Source organism: Montipora capricornis, chromosome 3, assembly GCF_036669925.1.
Source record: "Montipora capricornis isolate CH-2021 chromosome 3, ASM3666992v2, whole genome shotgun sequence".
Taxonomy (NCBI): Eukaryota; Metazoa; Cnidaria; class Anthozoa; order Scleractinia; family Acroporidae; genus Montipora; species Montipora capricornis.
The window spans coordinates 49,342,681-49,355,180 of record NC_090885.1 but is presented as its reverse complement, the minus strand read 5'-3'; the positions used below and the strand labels follow the sequence as shown (position 1 = coordinate 49,355,180).

The following is a 12,500-nucleotide window of genomic DNA, read 5'->3' as shown; positions in this document are numbered from 1 at the left end:
TGCATGATCATTATCAAAAGACGAATGCAAATGACAACCTGTAATTTGGCTTCTTTTCGTCAGGTGGTCTTACGATCTTTTTTTCTTTTTTGCTTTCTAAGAAGACAAAGTGACATAGGCTACCCACATCCCAAAGATGGAGATCTTGCAATTTTACGAACTTGTTGTGATTATAAATACGTGTAAGTGAATGTTTGTTTTGGCTCGGCCCGTAGAAAGCCTCTGGAGCGATATTTTGTTGTTGTAATTTGTCTAGACAGAGTGCTCATCGTTGTAAAGGAAGAATTTTACGCCGTTGTTCTCAAGCCTGAAAAGAGAAATTCCAATCTTAAATAGGATTTGAACTCATAAATGATGAGCTATGACAGTGTGAATGCGCTGCTTATTTCAAGTATTCCCCATTTGCCCTCACACAGTTATAAAGTGCATTGTTGAATAATAGTTTGGATTTTGTTGGGGATTGTAATTACTCTCAACATTTCCCAATTCTAATTTTGTTACCAGAGGAGTGTTGTACACAATTTGTTTCGCACGATTTACTTCTCGTTTCTAATACGCCGTTTCAGTTCCTTCATAAGGTCAAATTTTAACAATTCATGTTTCTTACTACCCCGGTCATCAGGTACCGTTGGAAAGGTTTACTGCTCTGTCTGAAGAAGAAGTGTCTGATATCATCATGGGCATGTCAAATGCTAGTTGCCAGCTGGATCCGATTCCAACGTGGTTATTAAAGCTGTGTTCTCCTGAGCTGGTTCCAGTTATTACCGTTATTACCGATTAATCGGTTATTTCAAGAAGGTGTTGTTCCAAAAAACTGGAAGGTCGCGTTGGTCAAACCTCTTTTTAAGAAACCTGGTCTTGATCTCGTACATCAGAGTTTCAGACCTGTCAGCAATTTATCACTGGTGTCTAAAGCAACTGAAAAGGCGGTTGTTAACCAACTTTTCAAGCACTTTAATGATGATGCTCTCTTACCGGTCTTTCAATCGTCGTATCGTCAGTTGCATTAGGGAGCTTGCGAAACGACGACGCCCACGGCAACGACGACGCTACAAAGCAATAGGTTTAGTGAGCAAAAACAATGGCTCTGCACGCTCTGCACGTGCGTTTTACATTTTGGTACATTTCTTTGCCGTCAAATGACCAAATTCAAGGTTCTGTGGAGGACGTTAGCACATGACGATGAATTTTCAGTTCTCTCTCTACGCTTCCAACCCATTCATACCAGTTTAATTCCTCGACAGTTACTACACACTTTTAACGCGAAACGACATCAAATAGTTTCTTAGTGATATGGATAACACGAACTTGTATTTTTAAATGAAGTCCTCGTAGCCGTCGTCGTCCTCGTTTCGTAAGCTTCCTATTCTACGGAGACGACATTGTTGAAAGTGCAGAACGACATTTTATCTAACATGGACAAACAGAAAATTACTCCTTTAGTACTCTTGGATTTAAGTGCTACCTTCGATACAATCGATCGTAAGATAATGCTTGAAGTCTTAAAATCGGACTTTGGTATATGTGGTGATGCCCTTCAATGGTTTAGATCGTACCTGTCTGAGAGGAAACAACGTGTTATTGTCAACAAGCAATCCTCTAAGATCTTTAATGCTGATGCCGGTGTTACTGAAGGAAGTCGTCTCGGGCCCGTCCTCTTCATTCTCTATGCATCGTGCTTGTTTGAGGTTGTCAAGAAATACCTCCTATTGGTTCATGGCTATGCTGATGACAGGCAGCTGTATGTCTCTTTTCGTCCCAATTCTTCAGCTGCTGAAGATCTCGCAGTCAAGAACATGGAGAGTTGAATTGAGGAGGTTAGAGCCTGGCTTTTTTGCAATAAGCTGATACTCAACGATTCGAAGACGGAATTGCTCATCATTGGTTCTCAAAAGCAGTTATGCAAGATCAGTATTAAATCTATTCAAGTTGGGAACTGTGACATTAAATCGCAAGATACTTAGGTGCTTGGTTTGATAACCACCTATCTATGAGTAAACATATTGGGATATTGGGAAAGTTTGTAGTAAGTTTGTACAATATTAGGCAAGTTAGGAAATATCTGTCTGAGGACTCTACAAAGACTTTGATTCATGCTTTTGTAACATCACATTTAGATTACCGTACTTCCCTCTTGTATGGTCTTCCTCGATATCAGTATGATCGTTTACAGAAAGTACGTAATGTCACTGTTTGGGTAACTTGTCTTTTTCCTAAGTTTGAGCATATTTCTCCAGTTCTTAAGGTGCTTCATTGGTTGCCAATTAAGCATAGAGTAGAATGTAAAATTGCGCTACTAGATTGCATGGCTTTGCTCCAACGTATATCAAGAAGCTAATTAATGCTAAACTTGTTACTAGGTATAGTTTCAGATCTGATTCTGGAAATTTTATGCAAGTTCCACGTGTAAGGTGTAAGACCTTAAGCGAACGCACATTTGCACACGCAGGTCCTACTGTTTGGAATGCTCTGCCATTATCACTTAGAACATGTGAATATGGCCTTTTATAAAAAAAGGACTTAAGACCCACCTTTTCAGGAAAGCGTTTTATTAGGATATTTGTATTATAGTGGTATTATATTTTACATTTGTTCGTATTTAATTATAGATAGTTACATACGATTGTATTATTATTTTTAGATTGTAAAGCGCTTGAAAAATTTTAATAATTAAGAGTGCCTGCCTGTAAAAATCAGACAAATTCTTAATTTCGCGGCAAGGGTCGAAAATTCGATTTGGCTCATATTTTTATGGTAGACAGGCTAGGGCATGATAAAAACTACTGGGTAGTTTTTTTGCCAAAATATTCATTTATTTCAAAGAAATATGCAAATTACCAAATTCCTTTAAAGTCGCCATTTCACGCACCATTTTATTAAACCAGTTTGAGAGCCTCGCATGCAAAAACAAATTATTCTTCCGTCTTTAAAACAATCAAATATTTTTGTGTAATGTTTAAATGTGTGCTGGGTCGATTTTAGGGAATGTTGCGTTGTCTTTTTGGGTGCAAAATAATTAAATTTCGAAGACATGTATTTCATTCACTTGAAAGTACTTCGTGAATATAATAAATTTTCACCATGTGCGAAACCTTCAAATGGATTAAGCTTCTGGTGGTTGAATTGCAGAAGAATGGTCTACAGATTCCTGTAAAAATTTATCTGGGCAAATGATTGTGAGCGACGCGAGAGCTTTTCAAATTACGTTAAAAATGCAAATATTTGCACATATATTTTAGCATGCACCACATGCCTTGACCTATATTAAGTTGAAATAGACACAGAGATAATAATTTTGAAATGTTCTAACCTTATCTGCTGTAAGAGGCAGGTCCAAAAGCCGATTTAACGTGTTTCGCTCACCATTTGTCGCATTTTAAAAAGCAGTATAGTTTCCTTCTTTTTACACAATGCCTGATCTCCATCACTAATTTTCATCGTATTTAATGGTCGAATACCATCTTTGATCTTGTTTCGGCGCTTATGATCACCACTGCATCTAACTCAACAACGCTAAGTCATTTGTGGATAGTTGCTTACTTTGCACTACACCAAAATACTATCACATTTGAACGATTGCTGTTTGACATTTGAATCCTTTGCAGTGCTTCGTTATTTGTTCGTCACGCAATGCTGTCATCGCATTTTAGGGGGTAGGGGTAGGGCAATTTCTATCCTGATACGTAACCACTTGGAGCTCACAATCTTGTTGATTAGGAAGAGGGTAAAGTAAGGGAATGAAAAGAATGACTAGTTTATCTTTGTCTCCTGAATTGTCATCTATTGTCATCTCTTAAGCGACCCGCTACCTACCTTGAGCAACACTCTAGGGCTAAACTCGTTCCTAGGTCTTTTCGCGCTGTGCAAAATTTCTTTGATTACTTTTTCCCAAACAGTTTGAACGAAATCCGAAAATTCACCCGAGTCTCTAAATTTCGCAGCTTCCACAAAACCAAACAATGCAAATACAAAACGAAGGCGTTTTATTTAATTATTTTTTTTTTACAACTCGGCAGAATTTGTTTTCGAATACTTTTGCGGACAGTCGGAGCTTTTGCAAACTTTTTTGTTTTCTCAAATAGGCCACGTTCGATATATCAATATTCTAACATGCTCCAAGGCTTTCGGGTCAAAATTGTAACTTTTTAAAGTTTCTTTTGTCTCTCAATTCCCGAAAGAGACTTGGACACAAAGAAAACAACACCAGAAAAAGACGTTTGTCCCGAAAGCCTCGGAGCCATGTCAGAATATTGATATATCGAACGTTGCATATTGCTTTTCGCAACATGATCATACCGTTACCCCGGTACCATACGCATCATCTTGCGCGCGCTTGTGCTCCCCTCCCGCTCCCACACGTGCTTTTTTGGCACGACAAATCTTTACAAACCCCTACCCCGGTTCGCAGTTTTTCTCCCACGTCCGAAGCCACCCGATCTCCGCACGGAAACAAAATGTCGCAAAATTACTACCTCAAGCGTTTTGTGAGATTCCGCCATACCAATAAAGAACTGATGAAGGACAGCCATAAGAAAGAAAAAGGAGATATTGGACTAGACCAGGAAGAACTAGCGCGTGGTGGGACTACTTTGTGAATGAAGTGGTATTACCTGAACATTTATTTCACATATGCAAAAATTCCACGCCCAACTCGTTCTTATCGCTTTCGAACCTATTAGTTTGGACAAATGAAGCCAATGGGAAAATTAAACGCTAGTTTGGAAGAAAATAGTTTGCTTCATTTTCTTCGAGATCAAACTTATTAGTATGGTCGGGACCTGAGTTACAGCTCTTTCTGGAGTCTTCGAGGCAAGTCCCTCACGTATTTAAAAACACAAAGGAGATTCTCTATTCCTGCGGTGATGATCGGGCCTCTTCAAGGAAAACTTGCCCCTGCATTGTGGATGAGGTATGTTGGCCCTAGCTCTCTATGTTGAAGATTGCGTTTCAAAGTGATTCGTCAAAACTGCAGCTAACAACTAATTTCGTCAGAAGATCTATGTAGCGCTTCTTTCGTTTAACGTTGATTGTTGAGATGTCAAGCTGATAAAAATTACATATGTCTTGGCGAATCTGCACAGAAAACTTTGCGAGTTTAGAGCAAGCTGCGATTTCACAAATGTTATGCGTATCGTACATGATCGGATGCTACAATGATATTTCTGCCATGACTTCGTTACTCAATACTTCTGTGTTCTGTTCATGAATTTTATCCAGCTCTTCGGCGTGTTCATCTTCTTCGTCCCCAGATTCAGCAGCTTGGCCAACTTTCTTTGAAGCAAGGCGTGAGAAGAAACTTGCAACTTGCTGAGAAGTTAAATAACTCGAAGCATCAAATCTAGAAGAGCCATCTGCGTTTCTAATTTTTCTCGTTGACTTGGAAACATTGCAGGGATCAGCTGTCTTTCCAGTCTGTTCCCGATTTTGAGTACTTCTGTCAGTTATTGTTTCTGGTTTTCATTCAGTCGGGTTCTTTGAGTACTGGAGGATTTCAAAGCCCAGCCCATTGACAACGATGAACGGGAATCCGGTACCTTAGCTGTACCAGTATCCTCTACAGGCTTATCAACAGTGGCAAGACCCTGTTCTAGTTTTGATGCAAAGGACATCATCGCCTTATCGAGAAGCGTACACTACTACGCTACTCACTATCTATCACAGAACAGATACTGAGTAGCGTAGCAATTCAGAGAATTACGCGCTAGTAGATTTATACAACAACAAAAAAACGGATAAACATGCAATAAATTGTTTCACTTATCCTAAGAGTGCTCAATACAAAATATGCAAAGCAAACTGCGAATATGAAAACAAATATTTGTTTGTTCTTTTTATTTTTATTTTTATTATATTATATACCCCTACCGGTATACGTACCCGCCAAAAAGGAAAGCATTGCGTGACGAGCTAATGATTGTGCTGCGGGCGCCGACACGCCTGAGAGCGATGGTCGCAATCAAATGTAATATGTTGGTCTAGCAGGTTTAGTACGTACAAAGCAGGCAACTATCTGCAAATCACTTAGCAGTTGTTGACTTAGGTAGATGCAGTGGTGATCATTTGCCCCGAAAGATGATCACAGATTATGGTATTCGACCATTGAATACGTGTGCAACGAACGTTGTGTACACAGAAGGTACTTGACCGCTTAAAATGCGACCAATGGTGAGAGAAACACGTTAAATCAGCCTTTGGACCTGCCTCTTACGGCAAATAAGGTCAGAACATTTCGAAATTATCAGCTCTGTGTCTCTTTCAACTTAAGATGGGTCCATACATCTGGCGCGTGCTTAAATATATGTGTAATGCCAGTTGACGACGGAAGGTGAAATATTTGCATTTTTTACGTACTTTGAGAAGCTCTTGCGTCGTTCACAATCATTTGCCCAAAGAAATTTTTACGCGAATCTGTAGACCATCCTTCTACAATTGGACCACCAGAAGCTTAATCCATTTGAAGGTTTCGCACATGGTGAAAATTAATTGTATTCACGAAGTACTTTTAAGTGAAAGAAATACATGTCTTCGAAATTTAATTATTTTGCACCCAAAAAATGACGCAACATTCCCCCAAATCTACCCAATACACATTTACACATTGCACAAAACTATTTGAGTGTTTTAAAGACGGAAAAATAATTTGTTTTTGCATACGAGGCTTTTGAACTTGTTTAATAACATGGTGCGTCAAATGACGATTTTAACGAAATTTGGTAATTTGCATTTTTCTTTGAAATAAAAGGATATTTTGCCGAAAAACTTATCCCGTAGTTTTTGTCATAACCTAGCCTATCTACCATAAAAATATGAGCGAAATCGAATTTTCGACCCTTGCCGAGTTATGTTTGATAATTATGGGCAGGGACTCTTAAGGCGCTATAGAAGTTTAATATATTATTACTATTATTATTATTATTATTATTATTATTATTATTATTATTATTATTATTATTATTATTATCTCGCAGTATAAAACTTTGGAATGCTGTCCACATTATGAGTAGTATAGGGCGCATAACGTAACCTACACCACTTGAGAAGCTACAATTAGAAGTAAAAAAATTAGGTACGGAACCTAGTACAATTCTAATATACATAATGATATGAATCTCTCTACTTAGAGAGCCAATTCAGAATATTATTAAATTCTATACTCTGTAAAACCTGCGCAAAAATATGATGATATCATTATCTCTACTAAAAGCCTATTTAGAAAATTATTCAGTTTTATACTCTCATTATCTCTTATAAACCTACACGAGGCCATCATAATTTGGTTATCTCTACTAAAAGCCTATTTAGAATCATATCAAACTCTTATACACTATCGCCCTGACTAAGTATTTATCTTAAATGTTCTGGCAATGTTCAAAGTGTTTGAGATGACCGACTTCTGCATCCGCTCAAGTACACCCCGCGCTCTCGCTCCTATTAGCTTCCTCACCGACTTCTCTAGGTGTTTAGAATAACCACCCAATACGTCAATTATTATGTTGTACTGTTCAACCCTGTAACCATTGTATCTCTGCTTCAGCTCCCACATCATGGGACCATACTTGAGCGTCTTTTCCTCATCTTTCTTGGCTCTACTCTCAATCCATGGGCAGCTCATTTCAATTGTGTAAACTTCTTTCCTCTCGTGGCTGACAAGACGCGCGTCTATCCGATTTGCTCTTACTTTGTTATGCTCTGCATAGATGGGAATATCCCAAAACGCTTCACTCGTGGTGTTCTGGTAGGCTGGTTTTGGCATCTCCGGTGAGTACCATGGGGGAACCTCTTCTGTCAACTCATGCTCTCGGAGGAGTTCAAAAAACAGAATCTTCAAGGCTGCATTATGCCTGTATAGGTACTTCGTTTGTGCCAGGGAGGAACATCCAGCCAGTACATGTGCAACGCTCTCAGCTACCTTCCCACATAACCTGCATAGGACTTCACCGTCGGTGGAGGTTTGCGTCTTTTCCTTTGTGTAGAGCTTCGTAGGTAACAACTGCTCATATAGCTCATACATGCCCGCGATGGTATATGTAGGGCATGTAGCCCAACCTTTTAGCCATGCAAAGCAGCTGGTTATGCTTAGGCTATCATCGTCCCATCTGATACGGAATAACTTTCCTTGCCACCTTTTTTCTTTAGCGATCTCCAAGAGCTGCATCTCTTGAGATTTCTTCAGCAGATTCCCAGCTCTAGCTGCAGTCACCACCTTTCCCTCCGTTGTAACACACATGGGATTTAGGATATCAAGCTGAAGTGTGATTTTAAGTTCTTCAGCGTACTTGGCTGCTTCCTTTACAAGCGACTGGTGACCTGATGCCATGGCGTGTTCTTCAAATTCTCTAACTGCTCCCACAGTCTGGTCCGAATTCTGATACAATTTCAGTAGCGATTTGATTTTAGTGATCTTATACTCGTGTTCGACTGATTGCAGGCCTCTACCCCCGTTCTCCCTCGGTAGATATAACAAAGAAGTTAGGCTACCTGGATGCTTGCCACCGTTCTCAACTATGATCTTCCGAGCTGCTCTGTCCACACCTCTTAACTCTGATAGAGACCAATTTTGTGTCGACATTAAGTACCGCAGCACCGGGAGTGCATACTGATTAGTTGCCTCTACACGGTTACAATCAGACAGTGGGCTTATTATTATTATTATTATTATTATTATTATTATTATTATTATTATTATTATTATTATTATTATTATTATTATTATTATTATTATTATTATTACTATTATTATCATTAATTACAGATATCTGCGATTACATAATCCAGATCAAGGACATCTAAATAAAGCACTGACATCAAACCGTGCAACATAACTTTATTCAAGATTAACAAACTTCATCCCTTGCAATATGTTACATTTCGGTAGACCACTTTGCAGTACAAATTAACTTGAGTTTCCTTTAGTTTCTGTTTTGACTTGTACACCATCGTGGCAGCCATAATCAAACCTCCACTCCCTACATTCTATATCGACACCAAACTCTGCAACGCCCTTCTCATGTTCAGTACAGATTTGCTCTCTCCCCGCCTCAACATCAATTGCCTTACGTTAAAGCTGTTCCGTTTGTAAACGGCCATTCCTCGACCACATTGAATTATGCGCACAACTATACTTAACAGCGAGGACGGGTGTAGTTTCAACTATTATTAGTTTGTTTTTTTCGGATTTAAAAAATCAGTATTTTGCTCACTTCACATGTGAGAGCCGTATGAGAGATTACACTAATAAGCATTCTCGTCAAACTTCCAGGTTGCTCAAATTTCTACAACATTATAACAGCCAAATAAGGCCTAATCTTCAAGTGATGGGCGAATTCATTAATTACGAATTACCAGAGAAAAAGAGACAAATCCAAGGAACAAAGCTAAACAAACCAGGTAAATGTTTGAAAGGTGATCAGCCATCATGATAATATTATGTGTTAAAAAACGTTGCCTCTGATCTGATTTTAGGAAATTTGGTTATATATAGATAAAAAAAATAGTCTTAAACAAAGACTCCTGGAATCGTGGCACTCTACAAAAGAAAAGAATGCAGTGAATGAACGGAAGCCATTTCCTTCTGTTTACAACTGAAACCTTGATGAAATCCCAGAGGGAACAACGATTTTATTTAAGGTAATTCCCTTGAAAGTGTTCTTCTATCAAACGTTTTTGGAAACTTGGCATAGTTAGCATTCATGATATGAACATTAAGAAAATGCAATAAAAAAATGGGGTCACCGTGCTTGTTTACGCGTTAGCAGGCTCTTAAAATGGGGTATTTTTACTGTTTTCGCGTTAAAAATTCGAATCACCTTCATACAGAATTGAGTCTTAGTTACTTTAAAGATACAAAATTTTATTTTGAAAATAAAGGTTCTTTTATTAAGATATGCAGTATTGATTCATTTACGAGGTTTTTGATTCGCTGGTTGTGGGAATAGTGCAATGTTTAGGGCAGTTCCGTGGTTAGAGTGAAGTCCTCGCCTTGAGTAAAATACACCCAGTACGGAACTGTTTTTTCCAAAAAAAAATTCATGTTCTACTATCAAAATTTTTTTCTTCTTCAAATATGTTCTTTATTAGACTGTTCCTAGCAAATACCTGAAAAAAAAATCGGGGGTCACCGTGCTTGTTTGAGAGAAAAAGAGCATTTATTTCGCTATCGGGTTTTGTTTGAGCGAAATCTCTCACGTTTTGTATGCGCACGTGCTCATGTGCGCGCGCTAATGACGCGAAAATCGTGCGCAGTAGGGATGCGTAATGCAATACTAAGAAATTACCTTAAATGACAAACACACTCAGAACTGCAATTTTACTCTGAAGAAGGCTGCAGTGGGAACCGAAAATTCAGTTTTAAGACTATTTTTTACCTTTATATAACCAAATTTTTCAAACTCAGATCAGATGCAACGTTTTTTATCACATTTCATTACATGACTAGCTCCGTGAGCAGGCAAGATGAACCAAATCCAGCGCTGTGATTGGCTACCCGAGAGGGCAAAATGAAGTTTTACTGCCCGCTCGGGATTTCTCGCTTGGTCCCCCAAGATCAAAGATCATTTTTTTGGTGTTTTATTCCATATAATAAATCCTTTATTGACTAAGCCTGCTTGGTCAAAATGGCTGTATATTGGCCTCGCTCTTTTTTTGTGTGTTTATGGACCTCGACTTCGTTTCGGTCCATAAACACGCAAAAAAGAACTTGGCCAATATCCAGCCATCTTGACCTCACGCTTGGTCAATAACCCATATATATTAAACCTGGGATTTCCACATCCACGTGTCCTTGAAAATGTCTTCTGGGATGCTTTTGTCTTTTCACAGAAAAAAAAAACAAAACATTTTAACACTATCCCAATTTTCATATCTCTACAAAGCGCCGGGGACGCGCCACAAGATTGTTTGGGCAGCTTCGAACACAAGCCATTCCGGATTTGTTGAAGAAAGCATTAAGCTCACTTCCACATTTTCGACAACGAACGCTGTCGAGATACTTCACACAGTGAACCCAAAATCAATGCGGCGGAAAAGTTAGTTGATGTTATTGTAAAATTAAGACAACATGGCAAAAAGGATCAACTACCGAAACTTCTATGCGATAAAAAAGTGGTTTAAGCCTCATTAACACGAGCATTTTTCCTTGACAAGTTTGCCTTGACAAGGAAAAAATGCTCGTGTTGATGGGGAATAGTGGACAAATTTTCCTTGTCAAGGAAAATCTGGCCTGCTAGCTTTTCCTTGACAAGGAAAAATTGTCAAGTCAGAAATTTGCTCGTGTAGACGGACAACAAGGAAAATGTGGCAAGGATATTACTTGTCAAGTGCACTTGCCATGGAAAACTTGTCATATTTTTCATTTACACTACCAAGGAAAACTTGTCAAGGAAAAACTTGTCAAGGAAAACTTGTGTACAGTCGGCAAGTTTTCCTTGACAAGTGGACTTGTCAAGGAAAACTTGCTAGTGTAAATGAGGTTTTAACTACGTCGTTACTTTTTTTTTTCTTATGAAAATGGCAAAAATTTGGGTCGGAGGAACGACGCTAAAGGAAGAAAAAAAAAAGAAGGAAAAGTAAAAATAATGAAGCGACAACGTTTCGATAAAAGACATAACCTTATCGGACATAAGAGTTTCTAAACGAGTATCAAGATGTTCATTTTCTATATGCTATTCTCTATGATGTCAAAAAATTGTATTCTACATTTGAGCTCTGACCTGAGGAAAGGACAGAGAGTTGTTGTTCAGCACGAGGCAGGAAAGCCTTAAAATGCGCTCTACAAAAAAGGACTTTAAGTTATTTGGTCATAACTTTTATCGCTCTCTGCTTTGTTTAACTTTACTAGACAGATATTCCTAGCGAAATACTCCAAGACATCTGTCGCATGCAGCCTCATAGCGTTAATCGTCGCGTCACAAGTGGTCTCCATGGAAGAAAATCGAAAGTCGTTATTTCTTCTGTTAGTATATACATCTCAGTGGTGCGTTTTACTCTGCTGACTGTGAGGTGATTAGAAACTGAATATCATTCACCTCCGAACAAATGGATGCCAAATGTAGGTTCCCTTGGTCGGAATCATTTGATTTCATCAGTATATATTCTTAGCATCGCTTTCATCAGGTATTCTTTATGTCAAAAAACTCATTATTAAACATGCATACCGATGTAATACTAGGATTTTCCTTTTTGTTAAAAAATCATACCTCTACCGCATGCAATGAGGATATTGCTTTTGTCTTTCACATGTGATGATGGAAGTGGCGTCATGGTAACGAACTCGCTGACATATTTTTGGGGTACACTGTGTAACAACAAGAAATCACCAATTTCAAGTTTTGACGACAACGTGAGCGTAAAACTGTGAAACCCTATAGTCTCTATTTTTACTCTGAAACCGCTCGCACCAATTTATTTTAATTTCATCCACATTGTACGACGTAAACGGGATGGAACGTTGCCGTCGCAGTAACTGTTCTTAAAAGACGCCAGTCACTCGTACCGATAAAACC

The 12,500-nt window shown here is 38.6% G+C and overlaps 1 protein-coding gene across 1 annotated transcript; it reads right to left on the bottom strand.

Moving 5' to 3' along the window:
• Positions 1-7,336: 7,336 nt before the first annotated feature.
• LOC138040450 (uncharacterized) lies at positions 7,337-8,569 on the bottom strand. The gene has a single exon (XM_068886176.1). The coding sequence runs from the start codon at positions 8,567-8,569 to the stop codon at positions 7,337-7,339; it is 1,233 nt and encodes a 410-aa protein (XP_068742277.1).
• Between the last annotated feature and the right edge of the window lie 3,931 nt (positions 8,570-12,500).